Source organism: Centroberyx affinis, unplaced genomic scaffold, assembly GCF_046629955.1.
Source record: "Centroberyx affinis isolate AG114_WGS23_722 - 3 ecotype Tasmania unplaced genomic scaffold, CSIRO-AGI_Caff_v1 ptg002777l_1, whole genome shotgun sequence".
Classification (NCBI taxonomy): Eukaryota; Metazoa; Chordata; class Actinopteri; order Beryciformes; family Berycidae; genus Centroberyx; species Centroberyx affinis.
The window spans coordinates 51,946-73,679 of record NW_027280933.1 but is presented as its reverse complement, the minus strand read 5'-3'; the positions used below and the strand labels follow the sequence as shown (position 1 = coordinate 73,679).

At 41.1% G+C, this 21,734-nt stretch overlaps 1 protein-coding gene across 1 annotated transcript; it reads right to left on the bottom strand.

The window, feature by feature from the left end:
* Positions 1 to 389: 389 nt before the first annotated feature.
* Positions 390 to 21,142, bottom strand: tcea2 (transcription elongation factor A (SII), 2). The gene is made up of 10 exons (XM_071535870.1): positions 20,918 to 21,142; positions 13,186 to 13,248; positions 12,132 to 12,237; positions 10,213 to 10,312; positions 9,731 to 9,891; positions 7,326 to 7,382; positions 6,630 to 6,784; positions 5,234 to 5,380; positions 4,912 to 4,983; positions 390 to 760 (listed from the first exon to the last, which is right to left on the bottom strand). Exons 1-10 carry the CDS (start codon positions 20,984 to 20,986, stop codon positions 752 to 754), a joined length of 939 nt encoding a protein of 312 aa, XP_071391971.1. The 5' UTR covers positions 20,987 to 21,142; the 3' UTR covers positions 390 to 751.
* Positions 21,143 to 21,734: the final 592 nt, after the last annotated feature.

Genomic DNA, 21,734 nt, shown 5'->3' with positions numbered 1-21,734 from the left:
TTTTTTCCGTCAATGAAATTCACTTTCTGGACGGTAGAAAGCCTGTTTACCATTCTGCTTGATTCTATTTTTTCCCTTTTGAATCCTCAGCCGACTGTAAAAGACGCTGCAGTTTGTTTCCCGATGAGGAGAAACTTCATATACAGAGAACATACAGTAAGCAGACATCTGCAAAAATGTGCGTTGTTTAAAAACCAAGAAAAGGATGTTCATTTTCTCATTGACCTCCATATATTTTTGAAATTATATTATCGTGTATCAATAGGATTCACTGGCCCAAGGCTCTCACTCAACACGAACATGACCATGGAAACTTTAAGTTCGAGTAAGAAAAAGCAAAACTCCAAAATTTTAACCCAAAGCAGCTTTACTATAAAACTAAGGGCAAAATATTCAGCGGCACAAAACGGCAAAGAAAGGCACATCCACTGTGTCCCAGAGGCTACATGTGACTTAAAGCTTCATCTGCCTTAACAAAGCTGAAGAATTCAACTCTAAGTGCTCCGTACAAAAAACTAAACAAAACCAAAACAAAGGACTACATTAAGTGTCATATTTTACTCCAAATATATTACAGGCTTATGATTATTTATATAAAAAATTATACAAAACAAAATAAAAAATATTATTATTAATAATAATAATAATAATAATAATAATAATAATAATGAGAAAAAAAACTAAATTCATTCTTTATAATTCACTTCAGTCAGGTCACTTCATGAGGGGAGAAGATCCACACGCTTCCTCTTCAACAGAACTGGAAAGAAAAAAAGGAAGAAAGAAAGAAAGAAAGAAAGAAAGAAACAAAGAAAGAAACAAAGAAAGAAAGTTTAGTTTTTAGTTAAAACCTAGATTAACTTTAATCCTTTTGCTCCACAATTTTAAATTCCAATTTAAAGGATAAGGCTGGTGTTTTTTAATGCATTTCTTACAGTCAACAAATCCTATGAAAATAACAGCAATGAATTTGTTATTTTCCATGTAGCCGGGTCCCAATGCAGCCATGTCCCAGCAGCCATAGAACTCCATTGTATCAAAAACTATTAAAAATAAATAATAATTAATAAGCCGACCGTAAACACGTTTTCCATCTCAGGAAAGTAGTTCCGTAGAACTGAAAATAGTCCCTGGCATAATGAAGAATTTGTTCCCATTTGAATTTGATTTGGTAATAACTACAACAGCCTGACTTTTCATGGTAACAGTTAGTGATTTTTAAAATGTAAACTGTGTCTTTGTGAGCTGAATTTAAAGGTTTTTAGCTTACAGTTGGAGCCAATGACTTCCGGGTTGACGGCTAAAAACGGTACGTGGGAAGTGGGAAAGTAACGGGAGGAGAGCAAACGCATTGTTGATGTTGTTATTTTCATAGGATTTGTTGACGGTAAGAAATGTATTTAAAAACACCAGCATTATTCTTTAAACTTTGATCAGGGGTTTAACTTAAATCTGACAGCTGAGATGTTTAACTTTCAAAAATGGCAGCATGTTAGCTTGCTAGCTTAATTATGAAGCTAACGCAGCGGAGCGGGAAAACAGTGTAACAACATATTTAACAGCAGGTGTGGAGCCTGAGATTGTCTTGTTTGTTTTCTTTTGATATTTTTTCTCATCACCAAAACAAACATCTTTGATTTCTTCTGGTAACTAACTGCTACAATCTTGGTGTAAAGTGATGACTGCAAGATTCTTGTTTTTCATGATTTTAGTGATCAGCGGTCGTTGCTTTGGTGTTTTGCCCTCAGTGTCAGAACCGGCCCAACACAATAATAAAGACACTCAGTGTAGACTGCGGCTAATAAACGATACAAAGAAAAAGAACCACATCTTCATCGCTCCTCATCGTCCCTTCTCATCTTGGAGTGCTTTTCATCTTTGGAACGCAAGGTTTGTCTCGGAGACGCTCACTTCGTCTTCCTCTGAGCGATTCATCTGTTTTCTTTCTCCTTGGATTTTCCTGTTGATGCAGTTTGAGTTTCTCTTTTCTCTGTCTGTTCAGCCATGGTGGCTATCACTGCTCATGCTAACTACCCAGTTCTTCTTCTTCTTCTTCTTCTTCTTCTGTTGATTCCAAACAAACCAGAAATATAAAACGTATCACTTCCTATGCAGAAGAGGAAGAAGAGGGTTTTTTCCTGGAAGAACTACCTACACATAGGAGTTTAGAACTGCAAAAATAAAAGGTTTAATGAACTGGCTGTTGGCTGAACATTTATTTATATATTAAAAAGTTGCGTATTACTACTTTAAATCATTTAAAATTGAAGCTAACCTTAGATTTACTAAACTAGGGTTAAATTTAAATCATGCAACACAGCTCCAGATATTTTTAAGACTAAGTTTACTTATTCTAAACCTAGTTTTACTGAACTCTGACCGCCACTAATCTTGGATAAAATTAACTTGTGTTGGTGCAGCTCGCCCTCGGCTTCCCAGCATGCTTCACAGTCTCAGTGCTTATACAACAAAACAGGCTTCCCACAAACCATCAGCTTCTCAAATTAGTCCCTTCACCTTGACCTAGAGGCATGGGCTAAATACGGGTGGAGAGGAGGGAGGGAGAGGATACGATACGAGGGAGGAGGGGAAGGAAGGAGGGAGGGAGGGAGGGGGGGAACAGGAAAAACTATGAGGGTGGAAGGTGTAAAAATGGAGAGGCAAAGGGGGGATGAGATGGAGGGAGGGCTGGAGGGATAAAGGGAGGTGAAAAGGACAGTGAAGGAGGTATGAGATGGTAAACAAGACAGGAGGGAGGGAGGGAAGGAGGGAGGGAGGGCAAGGACAAAAACAGAGGAAGGTGTGAGAAAGAAAGGCATAAGGAGAAAAGAAAACAGTGGAGGGAGGGAGGGAGGGAGAGGAAGGAAGGGAGGGAGAGGAGAGGAGAGATAAAAATGAGAGGGAGAGAGGGGGAGGGAAAGCGAGGGAGAGGAGAAACAAAGCAGAGGGAGGAGGGGGGGGGGAGAAAAGGTAAACAAACGGAGGAGTGCTAACAGAAGGTGAGTGGAAAGGTAGAGGGGGAAAGGGAGGAGGGGTGGAGGAGAGGAGAGGAAGAGAGCAGCTGCCAGTCTCTGCCGCCATCTTGTGGTCAGAGTGTGGAACTGACCTGCAGGCTGAGCTCACTTCCCTCTAAAGATCACACCTACAGCTCGTTTGCTTTGGTCTGAACCACAGTTGAAAAGTTTACTTTGTTACATTTTTGTGTTTAGTTTTTTAAAGTTTTTAAAGTGCTCAAGTACAAGAGAACCAGGGCTTGTAAACAGAAGTCACATGGAGTCACAAGAAGCTCGTTTATTGGACAGTATTTTCATAACCAGTCATCTTGCAAGATTTTGGCAGCTGAGGAGCGGGGAAAGAAAGACAGAAAGACAGACAGACAGACAGACAGACAGACAGACAGAAAGATAGACAGACAGAAAGATAGACAGACAGAAAGATAGACAGACAGAAAGACAGAATGAAAGAATGAAAGAAAGAAAGTTAGTTTAGTTTTTAGATTAACTTTCATCCTGTTGCTCCACAGTTTTACATTTCAATTAACTAATTAACTTTAATCTGACAGCTGAGGTGTTTGGCAGCATGTTTGAGTCGGATGGACAGTTAAATTTAAATAATAAAGAAAAATAAGGGACAGAATCAACCCAGAAGAGTTTTAAGAAAATGCCTTTGTTTTCATTTTCTTCAGGCAAGTGTGAGTTGGGATCGTCTCTCCTCTGCATCCCTGCTCCTGATCTGTTAACTTCTGCCAGTCAGCATCCTTATACCTATAAAACCATAAAACCCCAAATGTTTTGGGGTAGTTTCCTCTCTGTGTCGTTATTTGGTGCCACCAGAGTTCAAAGGTCGTCGTTCTCACCTGGACAAACCAACTGAACTGAAGGAGGAAACACACCGGAGTGCGACTGAACCGGTCCGAGCACGCTCAGTGTGAACGCACCTGAATCTCCCTTCATACCCTTTGATCACAATTAAAGGAACTAGAAATAACCTCCTCATGGTTGTATGCCTCCGCCAATGAACTTTGTTTTATCATTGCAAGGACAGTCTTTATTTATTGAACATATATAATTAATGTGATTATTAGGTCAACTTAAAGGATTTTGGTGTCTGCAAAAGTAAGTGACAGCACTTCCACCGTTTTTGTAGAATGACCCAAGATGGTTTTCTCAGCTACAGTGGTAAGCAAAACATTATGATGTCACAGTGAAGTTGACCTTTGAACTTTTGGATATAAAATGTCATCACTTCATCATTTTATCCTATTAGACATTTGGGTGAAATTTTGTCATAATTAGCGTATGAATTCTTGAGTTATGGCCAAAACCGTCTTTTGTGAGGTCACAGTGACCTTGACCTTTGACCACCAAATTCTAATCAGTTCATCTTTGAGTCCGAGTGGACATAAAAATCTGTTTATTTTCTTGCAGTCTGAACAGTTGGCTGACATGGTGACATGGTTCTGCAGCATTGTAATAAACTTTAGCCAGACCTCACACCATTTCTGCCACGTTGTGAACTTACTTTGATCAAACAGAGATGAAGTTAGGGTTTGAGGCCTGGATGAGTTCGTTTTTTTTAGTTAACATAACGAGCCAATCAGCAGTCACTTAGAAAAAAGGACAGGTATGGTGATGAAATACGATGTAAGACTAAAATTCAGTATTTTAATGGTTAGTTTGAACATATTTTGGTAGCGGCCACACGAAACAAACAAAACAATAATTAGTTTCAGTGCCGCCCTGTTCAAGATTAAACGCTGAAGCCTAAAGACGCCTCACGTCACACGATAACAGAGTCGTTTAGTATCTCTACTTTACTTTTTTTTTTTTTTTAATTTTGGTTTTAAAACTTTGATTTGTACTTGTTTGTTTACACTGGCATTATTCCTTTAAGCAATGAGAAGTGTTTTACCTTCCATCGGTTGCCACAGCCGTTACACAACACAAAAGTAGTCATGGGCTCATCAGCGCTGCGTGTCTGCACCTAGAACACACACACACACACACACACACACACACACACACACACACACACACACACACGTTAGGGTGTAAAAACATGATGGATTTTTTAATGTAATTTTCACTTCTCACCAAAGGCAATCAAGTCTTGAACTTGAACACTCTGGAAAAGTCTAACATTTCCATTAAGTCTGTCACTCGGTAGTGCGGTATTGAGTGTGTGTGTGTGTGTGTGTGTGTGTGTGTGTGTGTGTGTGTGTGTGTGTCCATACCTGTGTATAAGTACAGTTTTTTCCGTGACACTTGCTGCAGATGAACATGTCAGTTTCAGTTCCTCCGACTTTCGACAGCTGATGTTCTCTAATGGACTCTTTAGTCAGAGCCTCTCTCATCTGCTTCATCTCCGCACTGGCCATCTCCTGCACACACACACACACACACACACACACACACACACACACACACACACACGCGCAGTGTAATAAATAAAGGATGTAAAAAATATGAGGCCAGAGCTGTGTGTGTGTGTGTGTGTGTGTGTGTGTGTGTGTGTGTGTGTGTGTGTGTGTGTGTGTGCATGTGCCTGCGAGGGGAAGTGAGAGCCTGCGGGCCGCAGGAACAACAGGAACAGAGAATAACCACAACACAAAGGAAACACACTAAAACATTAAGGCTGCACAGTGTACAGCTGTATCATGATTATAGTTCCCACAATTCAGAATTAAACAATATCAGCATAGTGATTGGCATATCAGCAATACTGAAACATTTAGCTTCATTTAAAAGTGCAGTAAACTAATAATTTTCCTAAAATCATTGAGGCTAATAATTGATTAATAATTGGGATCATAATATCTACAATTATTGGGATTATCATTTTGGCTGAGGTACATAAGCCATGCAGACAAAACTTTGTTTAAATAAAAATCAAACATGGCATACATGTACAAGCACACATACACACAGATTGTAGTTTTACTTATAAACATTTCAGGCAACAACTGAGGCAGAAATAATCTGATTGGAGTTAAACCTCTGTGGGCGGAGCCAAAGAATCTTGTGTTTTCTAGCTAAGTAACATTAGACCGAAGCTCAGTGAAAAAGACGAGAAGTAAGAGAGGAGGAAGCTAATATTATGAAGCCTAGCACTCTGCTGCTAACTGAAACAATACAATCTATCCATACTAAGTTATCTAGGTTAGCTAGTTAGCCTAGCTGACCTTCAAGTTCAAACTAGCCATACTAGCCTATAGCTAGCTAGGTAAGCTAGTTAGCTAGCTGCTGACCTTTAACATCATGAATGGCTTGGTAATGCATGAAGGTAAATAGAAGTCATTGCCATTTCTACATTTTATTCATATTTTGACCAGAGTTCCTTTTTCGTTATTTATATTGACCAGCTAGCTTGCTGCGCTAGTTAAACCTCAGTGGGCGGAGCCAAAGAACCAACCAATCAGATCATTTCTGCCTCCAGTGCAGAAATGTTTGTATAACTGAAACTCCAGTCTGCCACCTCCGCCCTGCCTCCTCCCAGGCTCCATGAACCACACTGACCATCACAGAACATACTGTATACATGCATGTATATATTGTATTACATGCTCTCACTGTACACACAGGCACATTAGCACACACACACACACACACACCCTGTACACACACACAGACCTCGGCGGTCATGCTGGCGATGCGTTCAGGCGAGATGTTGCCACACAGGACGTTGCGCCGCAGGTCTGGATTCTTCTGGTCCTTCAGGTTGGAGATGCGACTCCGGAGACGACTTTTATACTTGATGTCCGTCGACTTAAACTCCTGGAAGATCAGTAGCCAGGAGGAGCAGTCAAGGAGGAAAACACACACACTGATACACAGACTGTATCCTGAAAATATACACCCAGGAGAGCCCTATATGTACCTATATGTATACAAACTGAGACTTGTCATATGGATGTGACAGATGTTTGTCCATGTGTATCTTGTAGAGCAGTGATTCTCAACCTTTTTCATATCAAGGACCCCTAATTTAGTCCACATTCGGGCCTCGGACCCCCATTTGATGAGACTTTGTGTCTCGGACCCAAATCTGAGAATATTTTTATTGTCAGATATGATTTTGTTCAGAATTCCATGACTGTCTGTATTGTAGGAAGAAAGATAACAGAGAAACTATGATCAAAACAGTCATTCTTCTACATTTTCTAATTGTGTTAACTTCTTGTAAATGAAATAATGCTGAAGTTTAACAATTCATCAGTTTGCCTGGGACCCCCTGGAACCCCCTCCAGGACCCCTGGTGGTCCCCGGACCCCACGTTGAGAAACACTGCTGTAGAGAGAGCAGAGAGGTGATGAAGTGAAAGGATATGCTCTTCCACCTGCGCTGCTAGATGCTCACAGTCAACTCCGATGGTCTTGTGGTCATCTGGAACACGACAGTAAAGACAAACTGATGTTGAGTTTTATTCCATGCATATTAGGGATGCAAATTTTCAGAAATTTCCTTAATCGATCGTCGGTCACGTTAATGACCAATTAATCGACTAATCATTATGTAAAAAATTGCTTTTGACATAGAAAATAGAAAATAGAAAATGCCTGTTTTTACATCTGTCTTTAGGCCAACTCAACAAGTTACTCAACCAAGCAGAATTCAAAAGAGTCGAGACCCGACAGCAAGTCAGTGTTTCCCACAGACTGAACATGTTCTTTCTTTAGGGTTCATTACTTTAAATTGTCTTCACATTGTGTCCAACTGAACCAACTGGTGGAACATGCAGTGAAGTTTCTGCACTGCATCATGTTCACTTCCTGAGCAGCGTGAGAATTGTCCGATTGAAAAGTATCAAGTTTCTCTTTACCGTTACAACACACGCGAGTTTGGAGAAATTGTGGAATTTTCTATTTTTTTACGAACAGTTTCAGACCGGGAGACGGACTGTCAGGCTGATACAGAGCTGCTGCATCACCACATGACAGACAGGAAGTGATGCGCACATTAGACGCGTTACAGAGAGATTTAGATCCATTTCTATACATTGATTAACTGTTTATGTTGTATTGGAAACAACGGCACGACAATCTACTGGTTTATTTCAGAATCAGAGCGTGTCTCCGTGGTCAGGGAGGAGTCCAGCAGCCTGGAGACAGTCAGTCCGTCCTGAAACACTCGCTCCGGGGGAACAGCTGTCCCGGGTCGGGAGGCACAGATAGTGTCGCGCCAGCTTCGCCAGCCGGGGGAATGCTTTCTCTTTCATTGAGCTTGTAGAGCTGCTGGACTTCAATTTTGTATTACAATGTTTACAATGAACACTGTTGTCTTTTTCGGGTGTAATGCTTCCGCCCGCTTGCTTGGCTTTCTTCTTCCTCTGTATAGGCGGTGAAAGTTAAATTGCGCCCTTGTGGCAGTAAATCATTTCTGAAAAAAATTAGAAATAGCACATCACGTACATTATCGATTAATATATGCATGATCGATCAAATTGTTAACGGTGATTAATCGATCGTCGATTAATCATCAACATCCCTACTGCATATCAATCTACTTTTCTCAAAAACTTGAAATCCATAGGACCTGTGATGAAACAGCCTGGTTCCAGACTCCTGAATTTTGTCAACAGCTTGTTCTCGCTCTGAGAAACAACTGAGCCAATCAGAGCCTTTGTGGGCGGGGTTTGTCACTGGTGTTTCAGCAGAATAGATTTGGTTGAACTCACCCCTTGAACCAGCAAATTGTCTTTGCAAAAACAATATTTTTGTCAAAATCGACCGACATTCTTGGGTCAGTTGGTAAATGTCTGCTAACCCTGGATCATGTGACTGAAGTGATGTCAGAGCGGCCGATATGTCAGTCACTAGTGATTGGTTCAGATACGTTGGTCACTAGTGATTGATTTAGTGATAAAGAAAGAAAGAAAGAAAGAAAAATAAAGCTGGTCTGTACTACTATAAGTGATTGAGGGAAGACAGTTTTTTTGGAGAGACTAAAAGTGCTGAATCATGACGTCCATCCAGTGACATCATCACTGCACGACACCTTAGTAACAACATACAAATTCTCCCTCTCCCTAGTTTTGCCAACATATCATTAAAAATCAGCTGGTGTCGTCCACCTCTGATATGATGGATCTTGTTGCTGTCCAGTGTGGCAAGTGTGTGTTTTTTTTTGTTTAGTACTATCAGAATTTTAGATACCGTATTTCCTCTAATATTGGCCCGGGCCTTTATTTACCTCAGCTGCAGAGGGTACCAGGCCTTTATTGGAAGCAGGCTTATATTAGAGACAGGCCTTTATTTCTAATTCCCTCTGTTTGATAAGTATATTTGCTCATATTTTAGTACAAAGCCTCCTTGTTTTCTGATCTGCTTCTGTTGGGGTTCGTTAGGTAGCCGTTTTTTTGTTACCGCGACGCATTACCGATAATTACGGTAATCGACGACGGCACGCTCCAGAGACTTCCGCCGGCCGAGCCGTCTTGTGGCATACCGCCATCTTGTGGCACTCATACGTTACAAACTACAGTTACATTATATAACAGGCACCAGGAGTTTACCGGTATCCACCGTTGTTTTTTCCTTTGTTTTTTTTACCCGGCCTGTATTTGGGGCCGGCCTTTATTTGTTCGTGTCGACCACGGCCCCGGACATTATCTGAGACCCGGCTTTTAATTGACTACCGGCCACTATTAGAGGAGATATGGCATTAAACTTAGTATTGGCATTAAAGTCATAAATCTGGCGTTGTGACACCAGCTGTAGGAAGTTTCCTCTCACCGTCAGTCTGCAGCGCGGCCACCAGCAGCTCTCGACACTTGGTCCTGACGTTGTCGGTGGTGACGGGGGCGGGGGGGAAGGACGTGACCCGAGGGAGGGTGGGGGTGGTGGGGGTGGTGGGGGTCGGGGGGGTCGGCGGGGACTCGGGCTTCTTACTGCTGCTGGGGAGGAGAGACAACGAGAGACAGAAATGTAGGAGGATTTGGCTAGGAGTGTGACAGCAGGCAAAGAGGAGAAAAGAAAAAGAAAAAAAAGACAGAAAGAGAAACACCTTAGAAGCTCAGCAACTGCTTTAAATTTGCTAAAATTGAAGAAAGACAGAAAGAAAGAAAGAAAGAAAGAAAGAAAGAAAGACAGAAAGAAAGAAAACTGCACTGTACTACTATAAGTGATTGAGGGGAGACAGGTTTTTTTTTTTTGGAGACTAGAAGTGCTGAATCATGACATCCATCCAGTGATGACATCATCACTGTGCGACAGACCTTTTCTCGCTGCTGCCGGAGTCCTTGGAGGTGGATGATGACCTCACCGGAGAGCCTTCCTTCTTCTTCTCCTTCTCCTCCCCCTTTCCCTCCGAGCCGTCTGTTGAATGAGCCAGGACACCCACACACACACACACACACACACACACACACAAATATTGTCCTTCTCCATTGAAAATATGGAGTAAAAGACAGACATGCAGCCTTACTTGTGTATTTCAGATGTGTTTAAAGACAAATCCATGCAGGAATTTTGGATCTAACATGGATATCAATATGTAGGAAGCAAAATTATCAATTTATGAGCAACTATAGCCATTTTCTCAAATCATTTACTCAAATTCATCTTTTAGAGATAAATAGCGATGAAAAGAAGCTCTAGGGATTGATTTCTTTCCATTTCAACTATTTCAATATCAATTGAAACCTTAAAGCTATTCATAGTATTCCCATGATGTCACATAAATTTCCTACCAATATGGCGCTTTACAATACACACAGCTCATTGGCTGTTTGTCATTTGATTGTAATCACCTGTTCATTTATTACAATCACCTGTGATTTTCCTACCAAGATGGCCATATGGTGATGTAACAGAATACTAAGGCCCGATCCCAAACCAGCCCCTAACCCCTCGCCCTATCCACTCCCCCTCCGTTTGCGCGTTCATGTGGAGGGTTCACCATGTTAAGACCTGTCCCAAACCAATTAGCAGGAGTGTTAAGTGGACTGTAAAACCCTGCGACAGCGAGTCTGCATCGATGCAGACTTGATCGTCACTAGCAGGAAGCGCAGCTGCAACAGGAGAACGGAGGAAACACCAGACAAATGTTAAGTTCCGTTTTTCTACTCTGTCAAGTATTTCTGATCATGCACACACACCTTTGTTCCCCTCACGCTGACTTTACAGCCTCAAACAAAATCACAGAATGTGTGGTGAAGTTTAAAACTAAAAAAAGGAGAATATCACTTTGTCCCTAAGGTCACTTGACTTGTAGCTAACCCATAAAGGCCTTTATGCAAACATAAAAAAAAGTCCAATTTACTTCACGTCATTCTCATGGTTTTGGATGTTATGTGTTTACAGGACAGTTGTAACCTGTTATCGTTGCCTCTCCTAATATTTGCAACGGCAAAACAGCCATGCAAGCGCAGCGTCTATCGGTTGCCATGGTGATGACTACTTATTTCTACCCCCCCCCCCCCTCATCTGAAGGCTACGGAGCCCCTCTGGGGTCACATGGTAGAAAAAAAAACTTGATGTGTAAATCCGTGTGAATGGATTTGTAAACTGTGCGCATGGATTTGTAAACCGTGCCCTCGGATTCACAAGTCTCTCCCCAGTCTCGGTGTTGGTGGATCTCCATGGAGGACCATGGTCGCCGTTGGGCAGTAAGTGGCCAGCGGCTTCAATGAGGATAAATTACTTTGCTGTGCTGGATTCTTGACCTTGGACTGTTTTGTGGAACCGCCTACATGGAACGCCCTTTATTAGGACTGTTTCTGTTGTGCTGTGCCTCCTCCTTGTGTTTCCCCAGGCTTCTATTGGAGGACCTTATGTTTTTGAATACCCCAAAACCGTGAGGAACCTAAGTTCAAGTTTACCCCACCCTCTGCCCCTCACCTTTTCACTTATGACTTACGTCTTGGGTGATTTATTTGCAACCTCAAGTTGTGCCTGTCCTACACAGTTGCCACAGGAGACTTATACAAGGGCTCCCAATGTATGTGCCTAACCTTTTCCTATACTGTATTCACACACATAACAGTTTTCCTTTGGAAGTCTAAGAAATTGTTCCCACAACAGACCTCTTTTATAAGTTTTCTACCCTTGTGGGGACTTTTGAGCCCCACAACTTGGTAAAACCGTAGATTACACAAACACACACGAGTAAACACAAATGAACAAACACACCTACCCAGTAGTTTCTTCCAGGACTTGATGAGAGATTTGGCCAGAGTCTGAACTTCTTCATCTGAGCTCTGCTTCCTCACCGCATTCACAGACATCCCAACTCTAGTGGACTAGAGACAGAGAGAGATTAATGGACAATTCAAGTGAAAAGAGAGAGTGACACACAAATAGAGAGACAAAACAGGATGGAATTGGCAGAGAGAAGCAATACTATTGGTAATAGCAATACTAGAAGTACCAACAGTAGCAGCAGTAGTACTTGTAGTACTAGTAGAACTTGAATGGATAGAACGGTCTTTGCCATTCAAATCAACGTTCCAGGACGGTCGGAGCAACGGCCATTTTTATGTGAACCGTTGGGCTAGCTTCTGTATGAACTGACTTACGACAAGTCGCTGAGGTGAGAAGTTTTACAGCAAGAACCAAAGGAAAACTGGAAAACTAGCATTGCAGCTGAATTAAGTCGTCACTCTGCCTCCACTAGGTGGAGCTCTTTTACAAGTTACTGCTGTCTTTTTAAGTTCAAAAGCTTTGACATTTCTGTGCAGTGAGTAGAAGTGCGGGTTATAGTTGAGTTAATCTGTTTCAGCTGGTGTCCATTGTTAGCAAATGCTAACTTTTCTTCTCCAGTAAATGTAGGCTAAACTATTTTCGTTTACAGCATTTAAGGAGCATTTTAAGTTAAGTTGATTATGCTTAACAGCTAGGTTTACTAATATGCTGATTTTGACAAGAAGAGCTAGAGGGAGAAGTAGGCTACAGTCTTTGATAAAGCTACGTTAGCCTCGTCGCTAACATTAGCTTTCAGTTGAGTTTTGACAGTTTGCTAACAGACTCATCTGCACAGTTCTCAAGCAATGTGACAGACTTTACAGCCTTAATGTTCAGACTTGTCATTTTATGCTGTACTAGCCAAATTACTATAACAGACAGTGGAAGGACTGTTCTATCCACTCAGGTTCTGTAGGCAGTAGACCTACTAACAGAACAAGTAATCAAAATCATATGGTGAGATTGTCCCATCCCTAGTGGAGACATGGTGGAGGAGGAGGATTTACCTGCAGGGTCTCCAGAGACATCTTGATGTTCTTCAGTTCCCTTAGCAGGTCAATGGCACCATCCTGTAGACATTGCAACAGACAACAACAACAAACCTTCACGTTGACCTCTGACCCCGTGGAAGTAAGGTTCACCCACGGGTCAGTGAACTTTGAGGGGAACGAGCCTCAAGCTACCATGTTAGCTCAGGCTAGCCAGATCAGTGACATCTTTTAAACCACTTCTGTAGCACATTCGAACAATAAAGCCTTTTTATAATGTTCATGTTTACTTTTGGAGACGATAATATTTGAATGCCTTAGTTATTATATACAGTCTTGGGTCTTTACCTGTTCTAAGACTTTGAAACTGCACTTCACACTCCTGTCTCATAATTTGAATTCTGCTGCACTTCATGATGAATTACAAACTTGATAAATTGTCTGAGTGAAAACGTTTTAGCATTCAGCACTGAAAAGCTCTATGAAGGCTGTGTGTGCATGTTGTTCACACACTTGTCTTTGTTAGAGAAACAGAACAGTTAGTGGGTAGTCTGGGTTGTGCCTATTAAACACCCGACTTCAACTGACGCCGTCTTAAATCCTGTAAGGTGACGTCAGTAAACGTCACATGGCTCGCTCATGTTTACCAACCCGGCCGGTCTGTGATGTACAGAGCCTGGGAGTGGCCATTGGGAGAGAAGAAAAGTTATATCGAGTCCACGATTTACTGTAACGTGCGCACGTTTTAGTTTATTCGTGCGCACGAGATACAATTAGTTCCCTCGATTTTGTTAAACTGTGCAGTTTAGGAAAAAATGCAACTTAAAAGGAACCTTTTAGGTATTGCAGATAGGCCTAGTAAGGATTTGGTATGTTAAATGTCTACAAATCACTCTGTGGCTCTGGGCCCAAATACATCTCAGACATGCTTGTGCCATATGAACCTTCTAGGACCCTTAGGACATCTGGGGCTGGCCTACTGGCTGTCCCAAGAGAGAGACAAAACACGGTGAAGCAGCGTTTTGTTATCATGCGACACAGACCTGGAATAACCTCCCAGATGATATTAGACAAGCCCCGACCACTCTGACCACTTTTAAGTCAAAGCTAAAAACTTTCTTATTTTACACTGCCTACTCTACCCTGTAATGGCTAAAAACGTATCTTTTCAGCTCAGCTTTTAAATAACCTTCATTTTAACTGTTTCTGTTCAGGATCCCAACAGAGCTGACACGGGCAAGTACGAATTTTCATTGGTCTTGTCCAGGTAATGCTTACTTGTGCATGAGTGAACACTATATGTGGGGGGACAGAGCTTTACCCTGTATGATTCTCATCCATCTGTGGATGGTGAGGCTTTTGACCAAGAGGAGAATCTGTGATTCTCGTCTGCCTTAGGCAGTGAGATCTGACGTAAATATCAGATCAAGAGTAGAATCAGGAAGGACAGGGGAAAAGAAAATTACAGAAAAACATATGGGTTCACTCACAATGTGCATCTAAAAGTGGGAGTATTTGTTGTATTTGTTGTGTTCTTTCATCTTTCTATCTCATTTGATTTGAACTGCACTAGTTTACTTTTAAGTCTTTTATCTTTTGTATCTCTTGTCTGTACTTTTGCACTTTTTAATTGTAAATCTTTTACCTTTACTGTATTTTTATCACCCTGTAAAGCACTTTGAATTGCCCCAGTGTATGAAATGTGCTATACAAATAAAGCTGCCTTGCCTTGCCTTGCCTTAATATCCATTGTCTGTTCACACTGAATAGGCAAATCCCCCAAATATTGCAACATATTTAGCCACTTAAACTTCAGGCCATGTAAACACAATCAGGTGCTGCAACACACCCAGGACAGGCCACATTTAAACAGAATCACCAATATGTGCTCTGACTCTTTATAAGCTCATGAAGTGCACATGTATTATATATCCAGAGCACCATGTCACTATTTCAATGGCACGTTTTGGCAATTTGTGCACGTAAAGAGGAAATCGAGGGAACGAAGTGTATCTTGTGCGCACGAAAAAGAGAAAACGAGAGCTTGAATTGCATATCGTGCGCACGTTACAGTAAATCGTGGCCACGACATTAAAAAAAATTCTCCCGATGGCAAACTCCCGGGCTCCATAGCGATGCTTTATATCAAAGGAAACCAAAGATCTTTTCTGTGTGGGTTTATGCCACCCATTTGTCTTTTGTCTTTTGTTATTGACATGTCATTGTGTAACGTCTTAGTGTAATGTCTTGTTGTTGTTTGGAAGGGTCTGGGGAGGTGGGGTGGGGGAGGTGGAAGGAACATTGTTTGTTCTTGTCATTTGTTCTTATAAAGAAAACTAATAAACATTGTTTACAAAAAAAAAAAAAAAAAAAAAAAAAAGGAAACCAAAGAGACGAGAGAGGAAAAGATCTAACGCCGGTGAGTCCAGCTTTCTCTGCTGCTGTTTAGGAGACTAATTTTGGATTTCAGTCTATGTTTAAATTTGTCACTTTTCTGTGTGGAGAAGAGTCCAGGCCTGACACCAGAATTTAATTTGGACAAACAGGGTGAATCTACAGCCTGGGGACGGGGCGCTCTTCTCTGTCGCAGCCCCACTTTGTGATTTTTATGGAAAAATATTGCCTAGCACAGCATTAATGTAGGATGTCCCCCCCATTGACACTGGGAAAAGGAAACACAAGAGACAGAGAGAGAGAGAGAGAGAGAGAGAGAGAGAGATACACATTCCCTATGTGGAACGCCGATGCTCCAACAGGGAAGAAAACCTGGATGGCGACCAGGCAGTGCTGCCACATCAGCAACACACAGACTGGAAGACAGATGGACAGGAAGACGTAAAAAACAGGCAAAAAAGACAGAGAGAAAGACGTAAAGAAAGAGAGATCCTCAAGCATGACGAGACAAATAAAGACAGCAGTGAACAGTGAATTTGAGAAGCGGCTTCAGAGAGGAGAAGGTGAGGGAGGCTGAACGAAAGGAGAGAAGGCCAGAGGGAAAGAGAGGAGAGGAGAGGAGAGGAGAGAGGAAGGATGCAAGAGAGAGGTGGAGGTGAGGAGCAGTCGAGGTTTCAAGGAGACAAAAGAGGCGGTGAGGAGGAGGATGATAGAGGAGAGGAGGAGAGGGAGAAGGAATGAGATAAGGAGGTCCTGTGTACAAATGTTTACTGTATGTAAAACAACAGGGGTTAAAGTGGGATTTGGCAGGTGGGGGAACCCTGTTTCGGAGAGGGGGGGGGGGGGGGGGTCATAAAAAAATAGTAATTTAAAACAAATTTCCTGCATTTCTACACCACCTAACCTCTTGGATTAAGTCAAGAAACAGCAACATATTATATATATATATATATATATATATTACTAGATTTCAGCATTGAGGTGCTTACATTCATGATCTTGCATAGGCATACTAACCTAAAAAACCTATTATTGGGAATCATGAGAAAGTTTCAGAGCGACAGACACAGAGCGTCCCCGTAACCATAGCAACTCTCTCACTCCTGCCTGCATGCGCACGGAGCGAGAGGAGAGGGAGAGACGCAGAAGAGCTGCTGACTGAGATTACTCTGAGCAGCATGCATGGGAATAAATTACAATATAATAATAATACAATAATAATACAATATATATAATAATATCATAATAATACAATATATATAATAATATCATATAATAATTTGTGTATATTTCTCGCTATTCAGATGGTCTGAATAACTGTGCTGCTCTGTCTCGTCTGTCCTACTGTCCTTTTTTCACGTTGCGACGTTATCAGTTATGAATTTGTTTTTCACTGCGTGAGAAAATAGACTTGTGGCATGAGAGCGTGTGAAAAATGTCAATTGCGTGAGTCTCTCGGTCAATGCGTGAGAGTTGGCAGCCCTGTGAACTCACTTGTCATTATTATGTATGAAACTGCCAATCAGATTTATTTACTTATTAATCGAAGGTGCCGGTGACTGCTAATACAGAATAATAGTCCATACATCCATACTGATCGTTCCAGCGCGTCCCGTCTCTCTCTCCACCGCTGTCGTCTCCACCGCGCCCACGGCCCGCATCGATCCTGCCGATCCAAGCGCCAGGCGCTCTGTTACCCGTCGGTGCCGAAAACGCTGTTCGCCGGACACCGGGGGCGCATCGTCGTCGGGACCCCGGCCGAAATCTCGGCCGGATCATCGGGAACAAACCGGCGCCCGGCTAGCGGCACCGGCCGGAACCGTGGCCCCGGGAAACTTCGGGAAGGTCGGCAATAAGCCCTCGGCGTGATGAAACCTCCATGCTTGTTTGTGTCTCTCTCTCCCCCGACAGAACAGAGGACTTCAGGTGGACTGAGCTCGCGCATATGCATCGACATAAACGGTGATATGATATAATTGTATAGATTCTACTTTAGCTTCAGCTTACATGCATGATGTTGGTCAGCCTGCTTACTGTGTGGGAGAAACGGGCTCCTGATCTCAGTGGAGAAACTAGACGGCGGAGAAAACGAAACTTAAATTTCTGGCTCTGTGACACTATGATGTGCCACGTGCCACGGCCGACCAATGGTGTAACTTGATCACTCAGTCACTCAGTCACTCAGTCAGTCAGTCAGTGACAGACATTCGCGTTTGTAGGGCTGGCCCCGCTGTTGCGGTCCAGCCAAAAATAGGAAAAAATGCTATTCTCAAAAACAGTTCTTATATATTTTCTTAACTTTCTTCTTATGTTTCTCCCTAAGAAAAAACTTACAAATAAATGGTATTCTTGAAATGAAAGTTCTCAAATTTGTTCTCAAATTTGGCCTCTGTCTCATGTCTGTTGAAAATAAGCTGCAAATTTTACAGTTACCAACAGCAACCAATGTTTAAATCTTTGCTCTAGTTGCTCTAAATAGGTTTTTCCCCAATTGTTTTGTAGATGGAAGCACTTTGGGTTGTCTCCTAGCCTTGTCTCCTAGCCTCCTGGCCTTGTCTCCTAGCCTCCTAGCCTTGTCTCCTAGCCTCCTGGCCTTGTCTCCTAGCCTCAATGGCAGTAAGCCTAAAGTTTATTAACCAGAATTAATTCAGGCCCTATTTTGAGAAGTGCTTAAGTAGGAAAATTAAAGAAATTTGTAAGAAATGAGACTGTTAGTTAGAAAATATTGAGGAATTGCACTTAAGAGCCTTCTTAAGAACTTCCTAAAATTTCCTCTTATGTCATTTCTTAAGATCTATCTTAAGAACACATTGGTGAATCCGGCCCCTGATCTCTTAACAGATTCGTTACAGTTAGGAAAAGTAATGCACCCTCATTTTGTACGACGCCCTGCGTTCACATGCTGGTGGGCAGGTCCGATATCTGGGACTTCAAAGTCGGCTGATAATCAGCGTTGCATTCACGGAAAACCAAACCAGGAAGAGAAACGATAAACAAACATGGACGTCCTGCAGCTGAACAAGCTAATTTGACAAACTTCATGTACATAAATGTTAGTTATGATGGTTAACTACAAACGTGTAGTAAAGGTGCCTGTGTACCAGAGGTGGGGACTCGAGTCACATGACTTGGACTCGAGTCACAGTTTGAATTGCTTGAGCCTTGACTTGCTGCATGAAGAGAAGACTTGAGACTTGACTTGACTTGGGACTTGACTCTGACTTGTACTCTGATGACTTGAAAAGGTTTCTAAAGTCTTGACTTGAGATCTTGTGTTTGTGTAAATGACTTAGATTGAAAGTGATGAGATTTGTTCCAGCAGACGACTGAATTTAAATTCTGTTTTCTGAATTTGTATGGAATGATTGAATTTATTGAAGTTGAAACTGATTATAGAAATCAAACTCATGATGCTCTTACCAAGTTTTTATCCTATTAAAACCATATTGCATTGAAAAGTCCTAGATATTTAGTTTTCTTTAAGATATGAAATTGATACTGGACTCTTGATTTGTTCTGACTTGACTTGCTGTTCTACATTTAGACTTGAGACTTGACATCAATGACATGGACTTGACTTGGACTGGACTTGGTAATCTACATTTAAACTCGGGACTTGACTTGAGCCTCAAGACTTGAGACTGACTTGGGACTCGAGCGAAGTTGGCTTGTTTTAGTATAAGGCTCACATGACTGAACCAGGAAGTAGTTTGTCACTGAAGCAGCGCGGTGGAAACTTTCAAACTGGCTTATCGACCAAATGTCTGAGGACAAAGTGGAGTCGTGACTGATGACTGTTTCCATCAGGTTTTAATTGTATTTTGAAATTTTATGTCAATTTCAGTCTAGTTTCAGTTAGATTTCAAATGGTGTTTACTAGTTCTAGTTTAGTTTTTAATTTCACAAATATTAGGGCTGCAACTAATGATTATTTTCATTGTCACTTAATCTGTCGATTATTTTCTCGATTAATCGATTAGTTGTTTGGTCTATAAAATGTCAGAAAATGGTGAAAAATGTGGATCAGTGTTTCCCAAAGCCCAAGATGACGTCCTCAAATGTCTTGTTTTGTCCACAACCCAAAGATATTCACTTTACTGTCATAGAGGAGTAAAGAAACCAGAAAATATTCACATTTAAGAAGCTGGAATCAGAGAATTTTTACTTATTGTTCTTAAAAAATTACTCAAACCGATTAATCGATTATCAAAATAGTTGGCGATTAATTTAATAGTTGACAACTAATCGATTAATCGTAGCAGCTCTAACAAATATCCAGTTTTAGTTTAGTTCCTAGTTAGTTTCAGTGTGTCAGTGTCATGCCTGTGTGGAGTCTGTTACATACTGACAGAAACGTCTCTGGATGTGCACAGTAAGCATCAAAGTATTGATAATGTATTGATCGTTGATCAGTGCCCGTTCATGGCGATGGGATTCTTTCTCCACCTCCCTCACATGAAGCTGGCAAAAGACTAAAACTGAAGAGAAATCAGGCACTTTGGAGGCAGACTTGTTAGCTTCCATTTGGTTTCATTTTTTTCATTAGCTAGTTTATTTTTTAGTTTTTATTTCAGTTTACTAAAATGTTTTTTCATGGCTAGTTTTTATTTGAGTAACCAAATATCCTCATTGATAACACATTATGTAGGCTAGTGGAGATAAATTATTAAATGTAGATCACCAAACTATCTTCATATTATTATTTGGTCAATGTAATAAATTATTAGACATTAGTCACAAACTGTCAGCTGGAAGGGAATCCTGAATGTTGAATCCTGAGGTTTCAAATTATGTTTTTAGATTACATATCTGACATATCAAGACTTTTGTTCTACACTTACAAACACATTAATGGCACAAAAAAAATACAAACTCGGGTATTTAAAAAAAATAATAAAACAAAACATGGTGGGCAGCTAAAATCCCTCAGCTGACAGAATGATCATGTTTATCATCCTGTGTGTTTTAAGCTCTCTGGATCGATAGTTGACAAGTTAATTGATGAAAGGTGTGGCCGGTGATCTAATTGACAGCCTCTGGACCAATCACTGCTCTGATTTATTACACACTGTTTCCAAACACGCCAAGGAAGAAACAAGTGAAGTGCTGTCTGTCAATAATAATATAAGATATATTCCCAAATCCAGAGACTGGGAGTTAAAACATTACAAACAAGTCCTGCTGCTTTTCCAGAAGTTTCCCCTCTCGGACCGGTACAAAAGGTAGAGGTCATCACCTGACTGAGTGCGTGTGTGAGTGTGTGTGTGTGTGTGTGTGTGTGTGTGTGTGTGTGTGTGTGTGTGTGTGTGTTGCGGATGCTGCTGCTGTGTTTTTAGACGGCGGCCGTTCAACTCACCGTGTTTTTCTTGTGCACCATTTTATCCAGCTTTTTGGCGATGCGCTCCACTTCCTGGTTTTTAGCCATTTTGCGGATTTTCTCCTTCAGTTCTCCTCCTCGGCTACGGAGAAACCTCCATATATGAAGCAGAAAATCCTCTTTCTGTCTCTGTTTCTCTCTCTGTCTCTGTCTCTGTCTGCCTGTCTCTCTCCTCCTCCTCCTCCTCTCCTCTCTTCTCTTCTGTCCCAGCTGCTCCCTCTCGCTCTCGTTTGTTGTTGACAGCGGGATGCTGGGAGTTGTAGTTTTTGTTTTTTGGTCTTCTCCAAATTCTGCCTACAAACATTTGGGATAACTTCTCCAAAAGGTGAGTGTGGGAGTGTCTTCTCATTAAAATAAATAAACAAAACAATAAATCTTTATTTATAAAGCACTCAAAGTGCTTCAAACTGACCATGTAAACTTTGATTTTGTTTCATTGCTTGTTTTTATTTTTAAATAAAAATAATAAATAATAAGAAAAAATAATAAGTAATACTTAAATAATACTTTCATCACTGGATTTAGTTTGAATTAATTTGTTTCCTTTACCCCTTTTTTTTTTTTTTTTTTTTTTTTTTTAGGCTACTATTGTTATTTTAAGCATTCTCTTATCTTATCATTGATTATATGTATTGTATTGCTTCCCTTGTGAGGAGCCCAGGAAGACTGGCTGTCATTCATTTGGCAGCTAATGGGGATCCTAATAAAACAATAAACAATAAAACAACCAAGAAAATAAAACAAAATATGAAAAATAAAAATATAAAAAATATATATACAAAATAATACAAAAGTG